General features: G+C 53.5%; 2 protein-coding genes across 2 annotated transcripts; both read left to right on the top strand.

The window, feature by feature from the left end:
* The first annotated feature begins 79 nt into the window (after nucleotides 1–79).
* On the top strand, nucleotides 80–14,109 carry E2F4 (E2F transcription factor 4). The gene is made up of 10 exons (XM_080352202.1): nucleotides 80–252; nucleotides 2,069–2,178; nucleotides 2,673–2,836; nucleotides 3,352–3,393; nucleotides 6,266–6,327; nucleotides 6,667–6,952; nucleotides 7,995–8,174; nucleotides 9,363–9,410; nucleotides 11,482–11,526; nucleotides 11,863–14,109. The coding sequence occupies exons 1-10, from the start codon at nucleotides 106–108 to the stop codon at nucleotides 11,976–11,978; spliced, it is 1,200 nt and encodes a 399-aa protein (XP_080208328.1). The 5' UTR covers nucleotides 80–105; the 3' UTR covers nucleotides 11,979–14,109.
* Nucleotides 14,110–14,450: 341 nt separating this feature from the next.
* ELMO3 (engulfment and cell motility 3) lies at nucleotides 14,451–22,764 on the top strand. Its single transcript, XM_080352157.1, has 20 exons — nucleotides 14,451–14,543; nucleotides 14,613–14,653; nucleotides 14,772–14,844; nucleotides 14,920–14,970; nucleotides 15,426–15,595; nucleotides 16,444–16,543; nucleotides 16,648–16,799; nucleotides 17,673–17,751; nucleotides 18,400–18,450; nucleotides 18,810–18,932; nucleotides 19,102–19,233; nucleotides 19,506–19,610; nucleotides 20,121–20,229; nucleotides 20,452–20,588; nucleotides 20,682–20,845; nucleotides 20,951–21,063; nucleotides 21,685–21,789; nucleotides 21,947–22,029; nucleotides 22,237–22,317; nucleotides 22,501–22,764. Exons 1-20 carry the CDS (start codon nucleotides 14,466–14,468, stop codon nucleotides 22,711–22,713), a joined length of 2,160 nt encoding a protein of 719 aa, XP_080208283.1. The 5' UTR covers nucleotides 14,451–14,465; the 3' UTR covers nucleotides 22,714–22,764.
* The last annotated feature ends 1,288 nt before the right edge of the window (nucleotides 22,765–24,052 follow it).

Genomic DNA, 24,052 nt, shown 5'->3' with positions numbered 1-24,052 from the left:
CTCCGCCACCGCCCCCCGCCCGCCCCTCCCGTCGTGCCCCGCGGGCCGGAAGCGGAAGCGCGGCGGGGTTGAGCCGGGGCCGGAGCCGGAGCCGGCGGCGGGCAGATGGCGGAGTGCGGGCCGCAGCCCCCCGGGGGAGGGAGCGGGGCTTCGGGGGCGCCCAGCCGGCACGAGAAGAGCCTGGGGCTGCTCACCACCAAGTTCGTGTCGCTGCTGCAGGAGGCCAAGGACGGCGTGCTCGACCTCAAGCTGGTGCGGGGGCTGCCGGCGGCTGGGGAGGGCCTGCGAGGGGGGGGGGGCGGCTTCGCCGTTCTGCGGGGAGACCGGCGCTTCGGGGCCTGGAGCGGGTGTGGTGGGGAATCGGGGCACGGCGGTGCCCGGCGCAGCAGCTGCAGGGTCCCCGGTTCCCTTGCCGCCCTCCGCCGCTCCCCTGCGGGCGGTTCCCCCGCCCGGTTCCCCCCCGGCCGAGCTGTCCCGGCCGCTCCCCCGCCTCAGCGAACCCCGCCAGGTGTTTCAAGCCCCGTTTGGCCGCCTTGTCTTCTGCCTTCCTGCCCCACGCCCAGGTGCTGCTTGATCTCTTTTCAGTGGTGCCCAACAGTAGGATGAGGGGCAGCGGGCACAGACTGAAACAGGAGGTTCCATCTGAGTATGAGGAATGAGGGGAAACTTCTTTACATTGAGGTGGCAGAGCCCTGGGACAGGCTGCCCAGAGAGGGTGTGGAGTCTCCTCTGGAGACATTCAAACCCACCTGGACACCTTCCTGTGTGATCTGCTCTGGTGAACCCGCTTTAGCAGGTGGGTTGGACTGGATGATCTCCAGAGGTCCCTTCCAACCCCAAGCAGTCTGTGATTCTGTGATCACCGGCACCATCATGATCCTGCCCTGTAAAGCCTCCGAGACCTATAGAAACAGATACCTATAGGAACTGTGCCTCTCTGCCGTGCCTTGGCCCTCTGGCCTGCAGCAGGATGGGAGGTGTGGGCAGGTTCATCTCTGCCAAAGGTTGTCCCTGAAGCCCTGAGGCTGTGGAGAGGTGCCCTTACTTCTGCGTTTTGAAGATCTTCATGTAAAAGGGGTATATAAAGCATGTGAACCTAGGCTTTTCCTATAGGTGAAGTTCCTTTGCCGTGGTTTATACAAACACCTCTGACCCTTTGCAGGCAGCAGACAAGTGCCATAAAGTCCTGAAGATGCAGGGCTGGAGGAATCTCCTGGCTGTCAGCTTCTGTCCTCCCCTGTACCAAACTGTTGTCTCTTTGGATTTGGGCAGAATACCAATAATTTCCTGCTTGAAATGTCTGTTAAGTGGGATTCCTATTTGTTAGCGTCATTTGATCAGTTGTGTGGTGCAGGGTCTACTAAGTCCCATTACTGGTAGGCGAGAGGGAACCTTGTTCCTGTGCTGAGCTGCTGTGTCTGCAGTGCCGCTGACATTGGTGCTCCCGGCTTTGCCAGTGTGCCGGTGCTTGGTTGCCATGTGGCAGTGGAAACAGTTGTGAGCAAGGCAGGGAAGTCCCGGGGCTGCTCAGGAGCTCCGCCTTATTGCTGTGGTTACTCCTCCCGGCGTGGTGTCTTTCAAACGGAGGAATCTGCCCCTTGAAAAGATGTCAATTCTCTCTCAAGCAGCATCAGATCAGATTTAGAAAAGACCTTTAGAATGTCAGTTTCGCTAAACTGCTGTCAGTTGCACAGATGGCTCTCTGTGTTCCTCTTCCCATCTCTTTTGCCCCAAAGGAGCACTCAGTTTTTAGGCTGCCAAACTAGTGTCTTCTAGCACTGCTTGACTGCTGAGGATTGGTGATTTTTGGACCCACCGCAAGTGAGATGGCTGAAATTTGGTTTGTGCCTAGTTGGGAGGTTGCTGGGTAAGAAAAGGAATGAAGTCGGGGCCGTGGCTTCTTTTCATGGTCGTAATGACATTGAGAACATGCCTTTGTAATTTGAGGCACTGGGAGAAGAGAGGTGTGAGATGGCGAGCAGAGCGCTTGGCCAGGAATTAATCTGACAGGCAGGAAAGAGCGAAACATGACTGAGAGTTTGGAGTTAAGCGTTTAACCTTTTTGCAGGCTGCGGATACCTTGGCTGTGCGTCAGAAGCGACGGATCTACGATATCACAAATGTCCTGGAAGGCATCGGGTTGATCGAGAAGAAATCCAAGAACAGTATCCAGTGGAAGTGAGTGACAGAGAAGATTTAAATTGTTCACAGGTCCCTTTTAGTCCTGGTCTAAATGACACTGGGGTTAAAATGCCCTGCTCAGAGCAAAATCCCTGGGCATTTTGTGCATGCCTGTACTTCCCCCAGCTGGGCTATGCTGATGGTAGTAATGAGGAAAGCTCAAGTACGTACGGCATGTCTGTTTTACAGCAGAGCTTTTATTTTGGTACAAACTAAGTGTTTGCAGGGCCTTGGGCCAGAAAAGATGTTTCTAAAGGCAGCGGAGATGGGAAAGAGCCCTCTCAGTCTGTGGGTTGTAGGAAGATGTACCAAATGTTGCTGTGCTGGAAGGTGGGGATCTAGAGCAGGTACAGATGAGGCTTTCTGGGCGATCTGCCCTTGATGTGTGACAGGGGTGGCAGTAAGGGGGGGTGACAACCTCCCTGAGAGGCTGGGGCTGGTCTGGGTGCCTGCGGAGGCTGATGCGTGTCCCTCCTTCTTACCTCTCTCAGAGGTGTGGGTCCTGGCTGCAACACACGTGAAATAGCTCACAAACTTATTGAGCTGAAGGCAGATATAGAGGACCTGGAGCAGCGGGAACAGGAGCTGGAGCAGCAGAAGATGTGGGTTCAGCAGAGCATCAAAAATGTGACAGAAGACGTGCAGAACAGTCGATATCCTTGGTGTGAACTGATGACTCTGTCTCTGTGTTTGCTTGCTGGGCTGGAGCACAGAGAGCTGAGGGTGGGGTGGGCACTGCCCTGCTCAGGGCACAGTGTGGTTGTTGGCGACCTGGCGTTGCTGGAGGATCTGCACTGACAGGGGTAAGAGGCAGCACCTGCCTTTGAAATTTGAGTAACTGTCCAGCCTGGGAACCAGCTTTCTCAGCGATGCCTGGCTTCTCTGGCTTTTTGAAGTAAAAACCACCATAATATTTACAGTGATGAGGAAAGTGCTTCTCCCCAAGCCACAGGTCCTGCTTTCCTGAGTGCAGAGATGCTCTTGTGGCCTGTCTCAGGGTGTCAGCTTTGAAGAGTATGTGGCTTGCAGACCTCACCTGCAGACCAGAGCGTGTCACGGAGAACCTTCTGGGAATGACATTTGTTGTGCTTGGGAAGGAAACACCAGGTGTCCTTTGAGTTCTCTGTCTTTGCAGGAAGCTGCAGCCTTTCTCCTTAACCTTGGAAACATTAGCATATGTGACACATGAAGATATCTGCAAGTGCTTCACAGGTGAGGAAATGGGGCTCCATTGTACAGATGTGACGCTGCTGTCCAGCCACTCTCCTCTCTCCAGGACAGAGGAGGCAGCACACCACGGGCTGCCCAACAGCATCAAGTTCAGTGTTGTGTGAGCTCTGATGCCATCCTGGCTTTGTGTACCCCCTGAGGCTTGCAGAGGTTCTTTGTTGGTTTGCTTGTGTTTTGAAACTGTGGTGCAGGCTGAATTTCAGCTCCTGTTTTTTCTCATTGACGACTATTGAACTTGCTTTCTCAAAAGTGAGTTAGAGCTTGAAGATTTCCATGCTTGGAGTCTTGTCAAATATGGATTTGTTGTTTGGATTCATAAAAAAAAATGGCAAGAATACATGTTTAAAGGAATGTAGCTGCTACTCCTAAAGAAGTCTATTTGTTGGATGTCACTACGTGGGTGTGAGTGCATTACATTAGAAGCTTTTGAGGGCTTAGGTAGGCAACATTCTAATAATAGGAAGCAAGTTTTATTGCATGGTAGAAATCTGGGTGTAAGCAGAGTATATAAAAAGCGATCCCGTAGCTGCATCCTGCCTTCTACCAACAAGAGGGATGTAGTGAGTGCCAGAGGGAGGTAGTGAAGGGCAGGGCAGAAGGGAGTACACGGCTTGCTGTGACCTCACTCCCTGTGGACTGCCTTCCTAAGGCTGTGAGGTGTCTGTATAAAAAGCCACATGTTCTGTCTCTGTGGGGCAAAACTGAAGAAAACCCACAGATGTCTCTGTTTCTTCTCTATTGCCAATTTTAATGATAACTGTAGGACTGGAAAAAAAATAATCCCTAGTGGCCAGTGTGTAGTACAGCAGCTGGCAGGACATAAAGTGTTCTTCTCAGCTGTGTCGGTGTGCGTTCACAGCTCCTCTCTGCTTCGGTGGACGCCTCACCTCTCCTGACCTTGTACTACCTGCATCTGTGTGCGTGCAGCAGAGACTGAGGGTGTTTGTCCTGACCTCCCCCGAGCGTCCCTCACCTCACCCTTCTCTCACTCTCTCCTCATATCTTCTCACGCTTCTCTTCATCAGCTCTTCTGTTTTTTATCTTTGCCTCTGTGTGCTTTCCTTGTTCACCAGACTTTATACTGCCTGAGGACCTGCTGGTAACTTATGCATCACCACCCCCTCTGCTTTACTGTCTCTTCTGATTTAAGCTCGGACTTTCTGGGGGCAGGGATTGGGTTTTCAGTTTGACAGTGCTTGGGGCCAGATAACTTTTAACAGTCTGGAAGAGTTTACTGGAGACCAGCAGACAGCTTATTGCTTGGTTGATTGGGTATTTTGCATATTATTGCACCTGTTTTTTGTAAACTGGTTTGTGTCTCAAGTCAGACCTTGCCAAAACGTGTGGAGGTTAGATATTACTGAGGATAGATCTGAATTCCTTCTAGAACAGAGGCTTGATCCATGGTTTTTGTGTTGTCTCTTCAATTTTCCTGTATGAATATGCCTTACCTGACTTTTTTGCCCTCTCCTGAGTATCTGAGGCTTGCAGATGTTCTTTGTTGGATCTCTTGTGTTTTGGAACTGTGGTGGAAGCTGAATTTCAGCTCCTGGTTTTTCTGATTGACTGCTATTGAACTTGCTTTCTCAAAGTGAGTTAGGGCTGGAAGATTTCCGTTCTTGGAGTCTTGTCAAATATGGATTCATTATTTGGATTCATTTTAAAGAGTGGTAATATATTAACCTTTAGTGACTGGGAAACATAATTTTCCCATCTGTTGCTGTGATGCATTTTGCACTTGCAGAATCAAAAAGGAAGTGGGAACACCATACACTGGCTTGTAAAAGTATTTGGGATGTAGCTATCAAGGGAGATAGAAATTCAGCACCTATATTGTTAGAGCTTACTGGTCCCAAAGCTTTGAGCTTTGTTATGCATTTTTAATGTCTTTTAACAATATTTTTCTTAAGTGCAGATTTGCTAAAAGAATCCATCTTTTTGACAAATCCTTTGGTATTTTTAATCCCTGTACCTTTTCCTGATCTGACCTTTATTTGCCTGCCTGTAATTAAAGGGTGTTCCTCTCTGCTGTCCACTCTGTCTCATCACTCTGGGGAATCTCCTGTGTTAATTATGGTGTGAAGCTTAAAGCAGAATACTGATGAAGTGTGAATACTAACCACACCAAAGCTTAAAGATTCAAAGTGAAAGCTGCTGACTGCTCAGTTTGAATATGTCTAATGTTCACAGCAGTGGTGTTTCTCTCTTCACGTTTCTCTAAACCCAGATATGAAATGGAAGCTGCTGACGCGTGACTGTTGCACTATTAGGGGCGCAGGTCTTAAGGAACTGCCAAACTTGAAAAGGAAAGATGCTGTCAGCCTGGCTCCCAGCCCTGCGTGCGCTGGGCTCTCTGCAGGGTCCAGGACAACTAACAACAGGCAGCTCTTGCCAGCAGAGGTTGGGGAGCGTTGGTTTAGGGTGCTGGTACTCCTGCACAGGGTTCCTGCGCCTAGTTTGACACCATCTCTCCATTGACAGACTCTTTGAGTTGTGCCCTCTATTGTTTATGGTTCACATCGAAAAGCTTGTGACACCTGAATGAAGGATCCTCCCCTTAGAATTCAGATGTTCCTAAGAGTGAATTTAGGCCAGCCTTTCTGAGACAAAGAAAGGTTAGTCCTGCTAAGGATTCTGCTCAAAACCTTTAGGATTGCTTTGGGACAGACTTGGCAGGTTCTTTGTGCCCTGGGCGGTTGGCGCATTGGCAGCTGCACCACATATTTAGCAGTGCAGGAGGGTATCAATGGCGAGGGGACGCAAGAGATGGGGGGCTTTGAGGAGGGGCTCTTTGTCAGTGCTTAATTATCACCAGAACAGTGCCCACTGAGTGCTGACCAGTCTGTTTTCACAGGAGACACCCTGCTTGCAATTCGAGCCCCATCAGGTACGCGTCTGGAGGTTCCCATCCCCGAGGTGAGTGATCAATGCGTGGGCAGAGAGGAGGAGTGTTTGCGGGTGTGGGCTGGGGGTTGTTGCTGGATTGACTAGGCTGGGAGTTGGCAGTCAGGGGTTTGATGGAGTTGGAGGAACCAGCAAAACCCTAGGAAGGCTCCAGATGTTAAATAATTGCCAGGAAACTCTGATGTTTGGAAGTACGTGAGTAATTGCAGGAGCACCCAGGGCAGGGTGGTCCTGGGCATCAACGGAATTGTGTGTGGAACTGTCACAGCACATCTTCCCTCTGCGAAATTCCTGTTCTGTTTGAAAGGGGCATTTCATGTCTGGTTGTGTTTTGCTTTTGACTTTTCTCAGGGCCTAAATGGTCAGAAGAAATATCAGATCCATCTGAAGAGCACAAGTGGTCCCATTGATGTTCTCTTAGTAAACAAAGATGCTTGGAGCTCTCCTCCTGTCGTACTACCTGTCCCTCCCCCCGAAGACCTCATTCAGTGCCAGGCAGTTGCACCCTCAAAACCGCAGATACCACCGCTCGCCCACTTCCAGGAGGCATCAGTTCCCAGCAGCACCCAGCCCTCTACGCCAACACCCAGCAGCACGCAGGACCACAGCCCTCCCGCGCAGAAAGCCCCGAGCACAGGTGAGAGGGAGGTTCCAGGAGGCAGAAACAGGATGGTGACCAAGAAAGGGGAGCACATTCCTTGGCCTGGCTGGTCATGCAGCATCATCAGCTCCTGGCAAAGGGGGCACCTCTCCCTTGCTGCAGTGAGCGTTTTCTTTTGTCTTGGTTAGTGGGATGGACTCAGTATGCTTGTGGAAATAATACAGTTAGCTTCTGGAGACTGAGGGGGCAGCGCTGGGGGAGACACTAATCATGCAGATTCATCCATTAGCTGAAGTTTGTAAAACAGTCTTCCCAAGTCTCCTGTTCACATTGCAGCTTGAAAAAAGAGTTGAAAAAATACTAGATTAGGTTGATTGTAGCTTTGTCCAGTCAAACTTTGAAAGCCTCCAGCAGTGAAGATCACCAGCTTCCCTGGTGAGCTCTTCCAGGGCTGCAGCATCCTCTCAGTGAATTCCATTTTCCTGATGTCTGGATCCCTTGAGCTTCATCTTGTGCATGTTACATCATTGGGCACCACCGAGAAGTTCTTAATTTTTGTAACTGCCTTTCAGGTAGCTGCATGCTGCTGTTAGTTTGCCCTTAGGCTTCTCTTAGGCCTGGCTGAACAAGCCCACCTCCCTCCACCCCTCCTGCAGGCCGTGTGCCACAGACCCCTGGCCAGCTTGGTAGCCCTCAGCTGGATCTTTTCCATGTCTTCTGTGAACTGGAGGATGGCCAAAGCTGGACACAGAATTCCAAGCACAGCCTTAGCCCCAAGCAGGATAGTAACTTCCCACAGCGCACTGGCCACGCTTCTCCTGGTGTAGCTTACTTTGTGTTAACTGCTGTGAGAGTGTGCTCTTGCCTTATGTGCAGCCTGGCACCATTGAGACTGCTCTCCAGCAGAGCTGCAGCAGGACCAGGGAGTTTTTACTGGGTGAAAGCAAGAAGCCGCCTTCCTATGAAGCTGTCTGTGCTCGGCCAGTGCTGCCAGTGATGGTTCAGTCTGTGCCACAGCTGCTTTGCTTTCGGGCTGGTGGGAGATGATGTTCTTGTGTGTGTCTATGACCCTCTCCAGAATGCAGCGTCTCCACGGCAGAGTCCAAGAGCAGCAGTGACTTTGATCCCCTCAGCAACGCGTCGGCGTCAGCTGGGTTAGATACCCAACCGCTCCAGTCCTCTGCATCGCTGGACAGCAGCTCCGTCCTACCCAGCCCCTCTACCTCCTTCGAGCCCATCAAGCCAGATCCCACAGGAAGTGAGTATGCACTCTGCTTTCCTCTGCTGCTCCAAGACTCTGCTGCTTGGAGCGAGGGAGAGGCTGCCGGCCTCTGAGGGAGGAGCTGAGCTCAGTTCTGCCTCTGCTCTCAATCGGGCTCTGAGGGATGAGCAGGCAATTCCCTGCCAGGATGCTGGGGAACCTGGAGAGAAGGTGACTGTGTCATGTCTAGTGTCCTGCTGCTTTCTGTGATGTCAGTACTAGAAAATTTGCAAGGGACACTCACATGACACACATCTCTGCTGTTATATGTAGGATTATTCCCTCTCAGTCCCTTCCGTAGTGCAAAGTCCAATTCTGAGACTGCATGAATCTGTAGAATTTCTATCCATCACTGAAAGTACCTTTTGTAACTTTTGTGGAGTTATCCTTTATTAGGACACCTCTAGTCTCTGTTTTCCTCCTTTACTCAGAAATAATTCATCTATCTTTAGTGATCTTGTGGTCTTAACAGTCTCTCAGTGTGTATTTGGGGAGCATCCTGATGTACTTGGTGAGGTGAAATGGGCTTTAAACAAGGAACATTTGAGCTTTATGCCAAGAAATGAAAGGCTGGACCAAGGACAGAAAAGCATCCTCCAAGTAAGACGTGTTGCTTTGATGCTTTGCAGCCCACCTTCACTGCAGCAACACTCCGGAGGGTTATGGTTAGGAGAGGAAATCTTCCTCAAATGTAGCTCATGAAGTGCTTTTTCACACTTAGGCTGCTAGTGTGTCTGAGAGAAGCATGAACTGTTGGTCTTCATGTTGGAATAGTCTTGATTGTGGAATTAGGCCTTTGGTGTGCGTGTAACTTATTGTATCCCCGTGGGCCTGTGCTGCCTCTCTAAGGGCCTGTCCTCACCCTACCCGAGGTAAATCAAGGTGGGGTACAGCAGCTGATGCCATGTGAGGCTTACACACAGGCAATAATTCCTCCAGAGCCACTGTCTGTGATAACATGTTCATGTCCTGGGGCTCCCACAGATCTATTTTAAAGTAGCCAAGTTTAAGTATTTTAGTACTGCTCATTTCAGCAGAAATACATCACACAGGCTGTGGGAGCAGAATTTCTGGATGGCATATGATGATTTGGGTGCATAAGGAGTACAGTAGGACAGTAGGTGATTAAAGCATTTCAGACTCTTCACGTAACGATGCAAACCATGTGGTTGTTTGTATTTGCAGTACTGGAACTTCCCAAAGAGCTGTCAGAAATGTTTGATCCAACGAGAGGTATGTTCACTCCCTGACCACGGCTTTGTCCTGTGCCCATCTACATGCAGAAGTGGGACACTTTTATTTGCTCCCTTTTGGATTATTTTGGGGATTTGGTTTTGTAAGGTGTTTGTGGTCGTTGAGCTGCTGGCTCTCTATTTGTAGTTAGACACTCTTAAAATCGCTGGTTTCTGTCTGTTTGTGAAGGTGAAAGACTTGGGTCTAACATAAGCCTAAACTTGGAAACTCTGGGGGTTTTTTTTATCTGTACATTTATTTCCCTTCAATGCTGGTGTAATACTGCAGCGAGGCAGAGCTGAGTACACACAAGCACTTTTGTGGTGGTGACAGGATATGTACAACAGTCCCCAGTTCTGTGCTCTAGCAGGTGCTTTGTGAAAGTGCTGCCTGTGTTAAACCCCACAGTCCCCAGTGCACGTGTGCAACCGTCCAATCTGTGCTGGGAGCCCTGGAGAACACCCTTCCTTCCTCCTTGCTCAGCACCCGCTGCTGTAATGACCAAGTACCTCTGAAGAGTGAATTTGAATTTGCAATGTGAAACATAAACTGCTGCAAGGCCCCAGCCTGTGCAGAAGATCTAGTTTAACCCAAACTAGCTGCACTATGTGACTGTGTGGACACTGTTGTAAAGGAGATGTTTGCTGTCTGCGGCAATGTATCTTGTTTTATGTTGCCAGTTTGGAGGATGAAGATAGAGATCCAGGAGTGAAGGACAACGTAACGTGGCAAAGTCAGATTTTAACCGCGATCCACTACTGAATTCACACAAAAGCTGCGTTCTGCAAAATAGAGCCTACAGTTACTTAGGCAAAGCTGAGGACTGTAAAAAAAGCAACACTGCAGAGCTCAGAGAAATGAGCCTTGCAGCGTGTTCCCTGCAGCCTCTTCCATCCCTGTGTGAGCGCAGTAATGTTGCGCTGGCAGCTGCTTTAAGGCTGTACAGCTTAAGCTGCAAGAGCCTGGAGTTCTTTCTTAGTGTTTTGTATTGGAATTACTTTTTCTGCATGGTTTTCCCTCTCCTAAATGAGCACCTAAAAACTGCTTGTTTTAAACTCAAATCCTGTATAAAAACTGAATTTCAACACACACATATACACACTCTGCTATATTCCAAGCTCTGATCTAAGAATGCAGGTTCTGCATTTAACTGCTATTTATTGAAGCTAGTATTATTCCTGGCTAGTTGCTTGGTGTTGAAAATCCCTTATCTCATGGCACTGAATTAGGCATGTAGGTTCCTGTCCTTTAGGAACCAGCCTGCTGTGGATAAGCATCTTAAAAATGGGCTGATCTGAGTTTATTTTGTGAAATCTTACTTCAAGTGTGGGTCATGTCTCATCAACCCAGTTAGACTGAGTTAGACCTTAACTTGGTGAAGTGAGAGGGTTGTTTTCAAATGCTTGACTTCTTATAGAAGAGACAACACTAGAGGAAGGAATGACATTTCAGGGAGAATTAATGATTTTAGAGTTTTGTGTGGGCAGTAGAGGGAGAGCAGAGTTAATGGGCCGTGAAGGAAGGACAGGCAGAGCTCAGATGTTCGTTCTGTTTGGCAGTGGGCAAGCAGTGAATCTGCCAGGGAGTGGGGCTGGATTAGTGGGCTGAGGGGAACTGATTAGGGAGACAACTGGAGGTTCATTAGTTCTACTGCTCATTTGTTTTTAAATTTTTTCTCCTCTTCTGGCAAAGCTGGTGGGTAATTGAGGACTCTGAATACATCAGGCCTTACCAGCTCAGTTTCAGCTGCATGTTGAAGCGTTTCCTATGGAGAAGCTTGGGGCACCAGCTCAGATGCCAGTGCAGGGGGAAGGCACAGCCAGAGATGATGGAGACTGGTGTGTGGTTGAGCTAAGCTGGCAGAAACATCCTGCACAATTTTTTTTATGCTGCTTGATATGTCTAACACAGATTTCCCATCCTCCTTTGGCCACTGGCAGCTGCACATGCTGTGCCTTGGCCAGAGAACGGGTAACAAGGGTGAGGAGCACCCTGGGGAGGGTGGGACGCTGCAGAGGAACAGGCCAGGAAGGCAGAGTGCATTGCTTAACCGTGCTTGTCTCTTCCCCAGAATGCATGAACTCTGAGCTGCTGGAAGAGCTGATGTCATCCGAAGGTGAGTCTTGGAGTCTCCCTCTCATGGTGTGGCCTTTCTGGGGGAGGAAAACAGTATTGTGTGACATTACCCACTTGACAGTCTTGTGACTGCAGACTTGCCCTCATCCTTTCTGTGCTCTGGACACAGACTGTTGTCACTGTCCTGCCAGTCCCTGTGAGGTGTGGGGACCAGGAGAGCCTTTCTTCCCTACCACAAGGCTGATTTGAACAACCTTCAGGGCTGTGACTGTGGGATGGCCTCTGTGTGGCTCCGCAGCTCCATGCCCACTGGCAGCACCTGGCTGGGGTGGGAGTGCCGAGTTTTGTAACCAACTATGGGCTTTTCTTTCCCCAGTGTTTGCTCCCTTGCTCCGCCTCTCCCCTCCACCTGGAGATCACGACTACATTTATAACCTGGATGAGAGCGAAGGCGTCTGTGACCTCTTTGACGTGCCTATCCTCAACCTCTGACTTCTCAGTGCAGCTGTGAGCCTCGTGAACACAGACCGTTTTGTAACTCTTTGGAAAGTGTCTATTTTTGGATCCCTTTTGTGCTAGAGCTCAATGAGTGAGCAATTCAGAGATGCTCTCATATGGACTCAGAACCAAGAGATGTGGACAATACAGGCTGGGAGCCTCCCCGTAGCTTCTTCTTCTGTTGCACGTGCAACTCGCTCTGCTGCATCTCTCTCTCCACTGGATCCAGGGCCTCAATTCAAGGGGTCTTGTGTTTTGAGTGTTCCCAGTTCACCCGTAGAGTTTGCCCACGTGCCTCTCTGAGCTTCTTCAAATCTGCATGCCTTGTTTTTTCCTGCACTCCTAGAGGCACTTTGCACCTCCTAGGTACCAGCTGCTACAAGGAGCCCTAATATTGTGGTCAGTTCACAAGCCCGGCGATAGTTAGCTAGATTTTCTCAATGTGAGCAGTTCAGATTGGTGTGTTTATATTTCTGAAAGACAACGAGGAGAGGAGAAAAGAAAAATGGCACCAAAGTGTCCATTTCTGCCAGTGACTCCAGACCAAGTTAGTATGTTTTACAAGAAAAAGCACTTTTTCTAGCCAGCTGTGCCTCCTAGTGGGACTCAGGAGCTGAGCATCCCTAGTAGGACCCAGGAGCTGAGTGTTCACCTGTGTGTGCACCAGCAGCGATGCTGGCTTGGCATTCACCAGTCTGCTGATACATGAGCCCAGGTGCTCCAGCTCCTTGTACAGCAGCTGTGCTATTTCTACAGGGCTAAAGAATAGGTGCCAGTATGTTTTTTTGGGTTTTTTTGTTGTTTTATTTTCCTGAGTGAGGAAATGTTTGAAAAGACTGCTCCAGCTGGTGCCTGTAAGGTACTCCAGGTACATCAGAGCCTGCTCATATTTGTGAATAGCTGTCTTCTCCAGCCATTGCACTTGAACCTTCAGCTCTCTAAAAGGCAACCAAGCAGTAACAATTCAGTAGTACTTTCTGTGACAAGTTACATAGGTGTTGTCAAAATAGTGCTTTCTCCCCCTTCCCTGCCTTTTTCTCTCTTAGGGTCTGCTCAGGATCAGGCTTTCTGTATATTTGAATTTGCTCCTCTGGTGTCCATACCCACACTCCCAGTTCCTGATCCTGTGGGCAGGTCGCTACCTAGTGTGATGCTTTCTCTGCATCATTCGTCCGCAAGATTTTCTTCGCTGCTTTGTAATGGAAGGTCTGCTGTTGGGTTTATGATGATCAAGTGTTAGCAGTCTTCGACTCTGGAGTAAAATGCCCTGATGGATTTGTGTTGTACTTTGCAAGCCCCAACGTGGGTTTTTGGTCAGATCCTGTATTTGTGTGTCTTCAGTTTTGCACATCTTCCTGCTGACGTGGTGACAGCGGCCGTCCTGCCTCCCCTGCTCCGCAAACTGCCGAAGAGAGGGCCAGGCCAGGAGCGCGGCTGGCTGCTGCAGCCGTCCGCGTCGCCAGCTGGTGTTTAACGTCTCAACTTTAGCCGCTCGCTGCCAGTGAACCCACAACCAGCTGGAGCACCAGGACTAAGGGATGTAAAGTCACCGGTTCTTGGAACCTTGCAGAGGTGAAGAGTATGTGCTTGAGACCTACGTCCCCGAGGTGGCTCCTTGGGCTGTCCTGCTCTGTGTGGGACTCTTCCAGAAGAGCCATTCCTGTCTGCGGCCCTAAAGCACCAGCGTCCTCTGTGGGAAAAGCATGAAGAATTCAGGAGGAACAACAGGACATTGTCTGTTTCTGGTGCTGGCGAGGCAGCCGTGGCACGGGACCCTGCCGGGGTGAACTGCCAGCCCGCACGCAGCCGGTCCTGAAATGTCCTCCCTTCGCATGGAAGCTGACCCAAAGCCCTCAGTCCTGCGTGCGTTAGGTGGGCTCCCTGGCTTTGGTGTAGCTCGAGCTCTTTGTGTACTGCCTGGCCTTTGCCCTCCTTCCAAGTATTTGTGTTTGCCACCAGTTAGTTAACCTTCGGAAAAGGATACCTAGAGAAAAATTTACAGTCGCAAATGAACTTTTGATTCATATATAAAGATTATTTTTATACTTTTTTTGCAAAAAGAGAAAATTGCCTGTAATATTTGTACAGTGTTCTCTGTCATGAATAAACAAAAAACTTTCCAGTTTCCCACCCTCCCCCAGCCTGCGCCTCCTCTGTGCTGAGCCCGGAGGGACTGGGTGTCTCCGAAACGTGGGGTGCCGGCCATGCCCCCAGGGCCAGGCCCTTTCCTGGTGCAAGGCCCCATCCTTGCCGTGGAGGTGGGTCCTGCCAAACCTGCGTCAGCTCAGGTGAGGGGGCTGGGCCGGGCCTGCTCGGCGCTGGGTCCGGCACTGCCATTGAGTCGGGTGGTGCTGGCAGCGGCTGGGCCCTGGGGCCGGTGGCAGGGCCCCCCGGGAGGCGGGGAAGCGGCGGCAGCGACCCGGAACTGTGGCGGGGCGGGGAGCCGTGCTAAGCGGCGGTGACGGTGCCGTCGCAGGAGCCATGCCGCCGCCCAAGGACGTGGTGAAGATTGCCATCCAGATGGTGGGAGCCATCCCGCAGCTCATCGAGCTCCATCAGGTACCACCCGGCACCCCCAAACCCCTCCCCGCACCCCTCGCCGCAGCTCACGGCCACTCTCGCTCGCAGACCAAGCCGCTCACCTCGGTGCTCAAGGACGTCTGCGATGCGTGAGTACCGCACCCGTTGCCCATCGCCTGGTTGTGACAGCCCATGACCGGGCCACTGCTGGCCTGGTGGTGACCAGCACTAGCCATACGGCGCTGTGACCAGTCCCTGTCGCCGCAGGTGGAGCCTGCCCAACGCCGAGCGCTACGCCCTGCAGTACGCGGATGGGCGGCAGACCTACATCACCGAGTCGGTGAGACGCCCCCCGAGCTCTCCCCAGCCCCCCGGCACAGTGCTCCCCAGCTGAGCAGTTCCTTTCTCCTTACAGAACCGCAGGGAGATTAAGAATGGGAGCATTTTACGGCTGACCACCTCTCCGGTACATCCCTCTGCGTCCCCGTCTCCTCCTCTGCCGCATGCTCTGGTGGGATGTGCCCCTGTGACGGGCGATGTGGTGCTCCGAGCCCTCTGCCGCTGCCTTCCTCAGCCACTTCTGGCTCCTGACGGCTCCTCTGGCCTCAGACCCAGCAGACTTGTCTCAGCCTTCATTCTCCCTCAGCACAGCTTGGGGGAGTTTGGAGAGAAACTAAATCATCTTTGGACACATGGGCCAACTCATCAAGTGTTCTGAGCGTTGTTCCAGCTTTACCTCCTCCCTCAGTTCCTCCTGCTCTCGGCTCTGGTGGCTCTGTCTCTCAGGCCAGCTCCTCACTGGGGCTGCTCTAGCCTGAGCCTCCTTCCAAAACTTGTGCTTAAGCTCTTCCAGCCTCTACTTCCAAGCTTTTTGCTGTCTTTCGATGAGCTGCTTTCGCTTCAATCTTTCCTTCCTGGTAGGATCAAGAAGCAGAGAGGTTGTACAGTGGGATCCAGAGCAACAACTCAGATGTGAAGACTGACTCGCTGAAGAAGCTTGCAAGCCTCTCCCAAGATGTTACCTTTGCTCAGGAATTCATCAACAGGAACGGCTTGAAACAAATCTTCTATATTGTGGAAGAAGGGAATGCGTGAGTATCAGGAGAGGACTTTCCTTGTGATTCTTGACTTTTCTTCTCCCTTGCTAATGCTGCATGAGCTCTAAGCTGGGTGTTGGTGTGGACTCTGTTGGTGTTCCTGGCGTGTTGATCCCTGTGCTGCACTGGCAGCAGGACGCATGGCTCTGCAGGTTCCTTACCTGCAGGTACATGTCCCCACAGGCTGGCAGCTGGGGAAGGTCCCCAGGGCTCTGTGCTCCTGACTGCTCACAAGCGCGCCCAGACTTGAACCTCGCAGCCCTTTGCTGGCTGGGTCATCTGCTGCCCCATGGGTCTTGCTACCAGGAAACCTCCCGTGATGATGCCAGCCTCTGCTGCTGCTTATTCCTGCCTCCCCAAATAACCCACCTGCCCTGCAATATTAGCTGTGAGAGATCTGCAGGCAGCTTAGGAAAACCCAGGTTGCCAAATACTAGCACCTGCTTGACTCTGTCAGGATGTGATTGTGCATCTCCTCCAAACTCCTGCCTCACAGAGGATATGGAGCCTAAAACCAGGCAGCGCAGCACAGTTTCTTGGAAGTAGGGGGAGAGATTTGGGGTGGCTTTGCTTTTCTGAGGGCTTGTCTGCAGTGATCTTTGTACCGTAGTACTACAGCTTTACAGATACTGTTGAACTTCCCCTGCCTCAGCTTCCTGGGATGACTAAGTGAGGGTCCAATTTCTTACCCAACACTTTCTCTTTCCTTTCTTCTCCTGCTCACTGCTCTCTGATTCTCTGTTTCTAACTTACCCACCAATATGCACCTGTACCCCCATCTTCTGGCGGCGACTGTGGGGTATCTGGACCCATCCTCACTGTTTGCCCATCTGTTCCCCCAGGACAGGGGAAATGCTTGCTCACACCCTGAAGGCCTTCATGGAGCTGATGGAGCATGATTTTGTTTCCTGGGAGACTCTTAGCGCAGCCTTCATCAGGAAGGTAAGTGCCTCCTGCAGGCTCCACAGCCTGTGCTCTTGGGAGTCCTTGTTGTCCTCGTCACCCAGGCTCGGCCTCCTGTCAACAGATGGTTTTGTGTCTCGTAGATAGTGAGTTATGTGAATATGAACGCAGTGGATGCATCTGTCCAGCAGCTCTCCTTGTCTATCTTGGAGAACATGGTGCCCACCAGTCGCCTCCTCTTTGAGCTAGTGAAAAAAGAAGTGACACTGGATCGTCTGCTTACCCACCTGCAGGTGTAAGTGGGGAGCCCAGAGCACCATTCACCCCATCCCAAGGCTGGTGGGGAGGAGGTGATGGAAGGGATTTCTCTGGGTTTTGCTGACTACGCCCTCAGACACATGGTGCAAATTTTGGGGCTGTCATATGCAGGGACAGGAGTTGGACTCTATCATCCTTGCGGGTCCCTTCCAACTCAGGACATTCTATGATTTTATGACTATCCCTGGCACAACACTGTGTTGTCCCTTCCTAAATAACTTGTGGGAGATCAGCCTGTCTTGTCCCCTATACCAGGAGTTGGAAACCACTCCATCTCCAGGTCAGATTCCTTCATGGATTCATTCATGCCAGCTTCGTCCAGATATTTTGGTTCTCTATCTGACCAGCACTTTTTCTGGCAGTAGCCATTCCTTCCCATTCCCCAGTGTATTTAAGAGCCATAGTCTGTTCCCTGCAACTTGGGGTGGTGGTACTGTACTGATCAAACAGAGTTTAAGTTCCTCAGCTAAGGTGGGTTCTTCATTCCCTCTTCTTCCTCATACCTCTGCATTTCTTAAGCTTGGAGGTTTTCTTCCTTAGAAAACGGAGAGGCTTGTGCCCAGGGCTCCTGCCAGACAGGAGGCTGCTGCTCACCCTGGGTTGTCCTCTGGCTCCAAAATGCTGCACCCAGGGGTGTGTGCAATATCTGATTCATTCCTGGGTGCTTTGTGGTCACAGTTGCAGGGAGCACCCACCCTTGGCGCCGCTGGCAGCAGCTGTTCACTCCTGGCTCCGGCTTCTTGGGTTCCCTAGCTCCATGCAGTGAAGCAGGGAGAGGAGTCTGCTTGGGGGGGCAAGACCATCCTCAGAACTGGGGACTGTGCCTATCTCACTCCTTCTCCTTCTGCAGGACAAATGCCCAGCTACAGCTGAAGGCGATGGCCCTGCTCATTGCGCTGCTGCTGGCTGCCAGCGACACGGAGCGGCGGGTAAGGGGCCGCTTGCTGTCCACGGGCAGGGTGACAGCAGGGTGGTGGCATTGCAGATCCGAGCACCGCGGTGTCCCTGTCACAGAGATGCTCTGCTGTCTCACACCCTTTGAAGTAGTTTTGGGGGGACGCAAGATCTCAAATGATGGGAGAAGTGTCACGGCTGGTGGTGGCACAGTAACCAAGATGGCCCAGCCCCAGTGCCTGGCACGTCTGGGCCATCACGGCTGGAGCCCAATGGTGGGGTCTTGGGCAGCTGTGTCCTCCACAGCAGCGTTTGTGCTGTCTGGGTGGTGGGGCTGTGAGAAGTGGCTGCAGATGTTTCAAGTCGGTGTCCTCACTCTGACTCTTCTCCTTGACTGACACAACCTGTCCTGGCAGTCTGGTGGGGCAGGATCTTGTCTGAGCCCCTTTGGGGTGGGCTGGTCCTGGCTGCCAGGGCAGTGGAAGCTGGGGACAGGTCTCCAGCTTGGCGGTGTCAGAAGTGACTGGTGGTTCCAGACTGCTGGTTCCTTTCTGTCCCCACTCTGCCTGTGGCCCAAAGCCAGGCATAGCGGGGCAGCGGGTCTGCAGAGAGAACACTGGCTTTTTCTGGGAAATGGCGGTGTGCTGAGCTGGGGAACGTCTCACAGCCTCCCCCCTTCCTAGGACATGATGGACTACCTGAGGGAGAAGAACATCAGGCAGTTTATCCACAAGGTGAGGAGCTAGGGTTGTGCAACGGTCTGCTCTGCGCTTCATCCTCTGTCCTTCCTCCCCAGCCCCTGTCCCCTCAGCCCTTGGTGACCGTGCTTGGCCGCACTGCCTGTGTGCCCCACACCCCTTTCTTGACGCCTCCTGTGGGTGCTGCTGCTCTGGCACCCATGTGCCCAGGGTTGCTCCCCTGGCTGCCTGCGGTTCAGCGCACCCAGCACTCGCCCAGCCTCGAGGGGAGCTGCTGGCTTCCTAAAGCCCCTTCAAGCAGCAGGACCTGCCCAGCTTTGGCTGCTTCGCCCTGGGCTTGGAGGAACCAGGAGCAGCAGCCTGGGGGGCACCTGCTCACTCACGGTCTCCTGTAGAACATCATCCACAGCTCTGAGCCGCTGGGGGATGAGATGGCCCATTACCTGTACGTGCTGCAGTCTGTCAGCCTCAACCTGTGCGAGCGCCGCATGAGGAGCTCCATGGATCCCTACTCGCAGGTTGGAGTGCTCTCCTGACAAGCCTGGCCCTGCTCTCTTCCACCTCTGGGTGCAGAGGCAGGTGAAGGTTTGCCTTTGAGTGAACATTTGATTTAATTGTTGGTTTGTACTGGGAGAACCTGCTTGTGTGGGGCTCACCAGCATCCCTTCTTCTCTGCTCTCCCTCCAGGAGCAGCGGGAGCTCCTCCATTCTCTGCGCCAAACCGCCTTTGAGTCGGAGGGTGAGGTCCCTGCCAGCAACTTCAGCACCGAGCGCCGGCGATCCCTGTGCGCCAAGGAGTTCCGCAAGCTGGGCTTCACGGTGCGTCCTCTCTCCATCCCCTCCCCAGCCCCACGCTGGTTCTGTCACCAGCCCAAGCAGCACCTTCTGGTGGCTCCCCTAAGCCTGGTGTCCTTTTGATGTGATGGGCCACTGGGAAGAACCTCCCTTCTGCTCCCTCAGCACCGCTAAGCAGTGGGTGCTGTGGAGCTGCTGTGACTCAGAAGGCAAAAACCCCATGGGTGAGTCAGGAGGACTGTGCTGCTCAGAGAAGAAAGGAGCGGTTGCTGAATTGCATCGTTTTGTCCTCCTAGAACAACAGCAACCCAGCAGAGGACTTCCGCCGTGCCCCGCCGGGACTCCTTGCCCTCGACAACATGGTGTATTTCGCCAGGCACACCCCCAGCGCCTACGGCAGGGTGCGTGCCCCCTCCCAGAGATGTGCTGGTGGATCTCCACCTTCTTTTCCTTTCCTTGTGACCTGTCCTTGGCCAAACTCACCTTTTGGGCAGGTGTCCTACTGTTGCACTGTTTCAGATGGAGCCAAGTCCTTCCTGGGGGTAGGAGCAGCCATTTGAGGCTGGTGGCACTGAAGGGTCCCCATAACTTTTAGTATTTTGCCCACAGCTTGGTTTCTAGGGTTGAGCAGATCTGGGCAGATCAGGAAGATTTGGGCAAAACCAGCCAGTGGCTGCAGAGCATGAGCCACGCTCCCCGTGCCGTGCCTGGGATCAGCTCCCGCGCTGAGGCAGGGGAAGGACACTGGGGCTGCTTTCTGGGGAAAGCTGACTCCTGTGAGGGATGGCTTAACCTGGGGGGACACCTCGAGTAGGACGTTCAAGAGGAGCGTGACATGTCTGACCCCCACCATTTGCGCGTACTTTGCGTCCACGGCCCATGTAACGTGATGCACTGGCCCTCTCCTCCAGTTTGTCCTCGAGAACAGCAGCCGGGAAGACAAACACGAATGTCCCTTCGCTCGAAGCAGCATCCAGCTCACCCTGATCCTCTGCGAGATCCTGCACATTGGAGAGCCGTGTATGTCTGTGCTCCAGCTTCTCCCTCTCCCTGTCCTGCTGCCTGCTGGCTGGCAGGAACTGGGGACAAGCTGCCAGGGCTGGGACCGTGGTGCCACCAGACTCTGGCGTGGCTGACAGCAGGGGAAGGGAGGGAGGGCTGGGAAATGTCCTGGTTCTCCTGGACACTGAAACCCTCTGGAAAAAATGGGGAGTCTGGCATCATCTGTCCTTCTCACTGCAGGCTCGGAGACGGCTCAGGCCTTTTACCCTATGTTCTTCGGGCAGGATCATTTCTTTGAAGAGCTCTTCTGCATCTGCATCCAGCTGGTGAACAAGACCTGGAAGGAGATGCGCGCTACCCAGGAGGACTTTGACAAGGTGCGAGGGGATGCTCGGCCAGTGGGCTGTGCACGAATTCAAGGGCTCTGGGGAATGTCACCAAGAGTGGGGGTGACGTCCTGTGCCCTGCAGGTGCTGCAGGTGGTGCGGGAGCAGATCACAAGGACCCTGTCCCTCAAGCCCACCTCTCTGGAGCTATTCAAGATCCGGGTGAACACGCTGAACTACAGTGAGATCCTGAAGCTGCGGCAGACAGAGCGGCTGCACCAGGAGGAGACACTGGCTGTACCCGTGCTGTGAGTGGGCTCTGGGGCTGTAGCAGGGGATACTGTGGGGCTGGGGGAGGTCGGCGAGCACCCACTGAAGTGGTTGAGCTCCTCTTCTGCTGGCTCTCACCCCAGGGAGCTGCGCGAGAGGCTGAAGCCGGAACTCCTGGAGCTGATCCGCCAGCAGCGCCTGCTGCACCTCTGCGAGGGCACCTTGTTCCGCAAGATCAGCAGCCGCCGCAGGCAGGGTGAGTGCCCGGTAGGGTGGCAGAGCCTTGTCCCCATAGAATCACAGACTGCATGGGCTTGGAAGGGACCTCTGGAGATCATCTAGCCCAACCCCCTGCTAAAGCAGGTTCACCAGAGCAGATCACACAGGATCATGTCCAGGTGGGTTTTGAATGTCTTCAGAGAAGGAGACTCCACACCCTCTCTGGGCAGCCTGTGCCAGGGCTCTGGCACCTCAAAGTAAATAAGTTTCTCCTCATGTTTAGACAGAACCTCATGTGTTTCAGTCTGTGCCCATTGCCCCTCATCCTGTTGTTGGGCACCACTGAAAAGAGTCTGGTCCACCTTCTTGACACCTACACTTGAGATATTTATCAGCATTGATAAGATCCGCTCTCAGCCTGCTCTTGTCCAGGCTGAACAGACCCAGCTCCCTCAGGCCTTCCTTGTAAGAAAGATGTCCCCTCCACTAGAGAAGTCACAATGAGATTGTGAGGAGTAGCATTTGTGGCTGGTGTGGGCTCCCCCATGGGGTGGGAGCAAGTGGGGTGTGTGCTGGTGTGGGGGCAGCTCCATCCACCCAGGGAATGGGACATCAGCAGGGCAACGCTGATCACCTCCCACTGGCCCTTCTGCTGCAGACAAGCTCTGGTACTGCCGCCTGTCACCCAACCACAAGGTGCTGCACTACGGGGATGTGGAGGAGGGGGTGCACTCTGCCCCCATCGAGAGCCTGCTGGAAAAAAGTAGGTGATGGGGAGAAAGAAGAGGGATGGGAAGGAGCGGGAAATGCTCTGCCCAAGTGGCAGGTGGCTGTGAGCCCCCATGCTCGGGCTCTGAGTGCCAGGGACCTGGGGGAGAGGAGAAGAGAGCGGGTGCTCATGGCTCCTTGACTTGCGCCAGTTCCCGTGGCGGACATGAAGATGCTGCTGGTGGGAAAGGAGTGTCCACACACCAAGGAGAAGAGCTCCGGGAAGCAGAACAAGGTCAGCACCTCCCACCCCACTCTGCACAGCTGGTGGTGGTTTGTGGTGGTTTCATGGACTGTGGCAGGTTTTTGATGTGGTTTGAGACTGGAGACCTCTTGGGCCTGGTGGGGCGCAGAGATGGAGCAGGCAGCTCCTGCTCGGAAACCTGCCAGGCTGGGAAGAGCCTGGCTGAGCAGCCAGCTGCCCGCTGTGCTGTCCCTGCAGGACGTCCTGGAGCTGGCCTTCTCCCTCGTGTACGATGTGGAGGAATACTGCCTCAACTTCGTTGCCCCCACCCGCTATGAGGTGAGCCCCGAGGACTGGCTGGGGAGGCACATGGTGGCCGAGTGTCCTGGCCAGGGGACATCAGGCAGGGGAGGGAGTCACGTGTGTGTGTATGTCCCCGTGGTGGGAGCCACAGCGTGGGACAGGGGGGCTCTCAGGCTGCCCAGCGCTGGTGGCTGAGACGCCTGTGTTCTGTCTCCCCAGTTCTGCCTCTGGACGGATGGGCTGAACGTGCTCCTGGGCAAGGAGATGACAAGCGAGCGAATGCAGACAGACCTTGATGTTCTGCTGTCCATGGAGCTCAAGCTGCGGCTCCTGGACCTGGAGAACATAAGCATTCCCGACACCCCCCCTCCCATCCCAAAGCCCCCCAGCAATTTGAACTTCTGCTATGACTTCAGCCACACAGAGCAGTGAGTTCCTCCCTGTGCCCTGTCCCCCCCAAAATCAAACCCCTTCCTCCAGGCTCTGTCCTCCATCTCCTGCCCAAAGGGATGAGCTCAGGTGCTACCTGTGCCTTGCACACAACTTGGGGCGAGCTGCCACCCCTGCCCATATCCTGCCCTCCTGCGGGAGCCTGGGGATGATCCACAGAGCTTTCAGGTCCTCTTTGAGGGGGGTGACCCCTCCGTGGTGGTGCTGCCACCCCCTGCAGCCAGGCTTTGGGCAGGGAGGGCAAGAATGGGGGCAGGAATAAAGGTAGGGAGCACTACACAGGTACGAATCTGCACTGCCCGACTCTCCCTGCCAGCGTAGGGAATCCTTTCTGGACAAGAAGGGGTTTAGAAAAAGGATGAAATACCCTTTCTGCTCAGTTTGGTGAGCAGACAGCATCTCTAGAGCACACTGTGCCAGCCCAGCCAGGCCTCTTCTGCACTGAAAGGTTTTTGTGCTGAGCCCTGTGCTTCCCCCCGTGTGCCCCCACTTTGGGAACTGGGGTGTTTAGGGTACAAGCCGCCTCTCCCAGCACCGTTTCAGCTGGGCAGGGGCTGTTTGTGCCAGTCCTGGTGCCTTCCCCCGTCCCAGGCGGGTACTTGCACACTTCAAGCCCTGCTGCTGCACTACTGCACCACAAGCTACCTCCTGCCTGGCCCCCACCTGCTGCCCCACACCCCCCGGTGCCAACAGCTTCTCCTTGGGAGGCTGCAGTAAAACCTGCAGCTGCAGGTCGCCAGGGCTCCAACCGTGCCTCTGCCTCCCACCCACTGGGACAATAAACACTTGTGGGGAACTTGGGGCTGTCTCCTTTCCAAAGGTTTGGGGAAGGGGCCAATGTGGCCGGGAGCTTCAGCACAGAGTGCGAAGGAGCTGGGAGAGCCAGCAGGAAGGTTTAGTTCCTGCCGCTGAGCAGGTGTGAAGTCAAGTCCCCTCCGAGGACGGCGGCTGTGGGGCTGCAGCTCAGGCTGTTTCTGGCCTGGGAAGGGTTCAGAGCGCTGCTCGTGGCCCCAGTGGCCGGCTGGCCCGGCTCAGCTCCTGCAAGTGGGCCAGTGCCTCTTGGGCTTGGAGCTTGGAACGCAGCGTCCTGGCCAGACAAAGGCTGTGGCACAGAGAGATGAGGCTGGGACAGGTGGTTGCTGTGGGGCTGCTGCTGTACGGGGCCAGGCTCTGCAGCCCCAGCTCTTGTCACTTCCCCTGAGCCACCAGGAGCCAGCGGGGCTGCTGAGGGAGTTAAGAGCGATGTGGCTTGGGTTTGGGTCAGTCACTTAGAATCACTGTGGCTGGAAGAGACCCTCAAGATCAAGTCCAACTGTTAACA

The sequence above is a fragment of the Nesoenas mayeri genome (genome assembly GCF_963082525.1).
Source record: "Nesoenas mayeri genome assembly, chromosome: 12".
Lineage (NCBI taxonomy): Eukaryota > Metazoa > Chordata > Aves > Columbiformes > Columbidae > Nesoenas > Nesoenas mayeri.
Note: the sequence above shows the minus strand (reverse complement) of the source record. Positions and strands in the feature narration are given on the sequence as shown.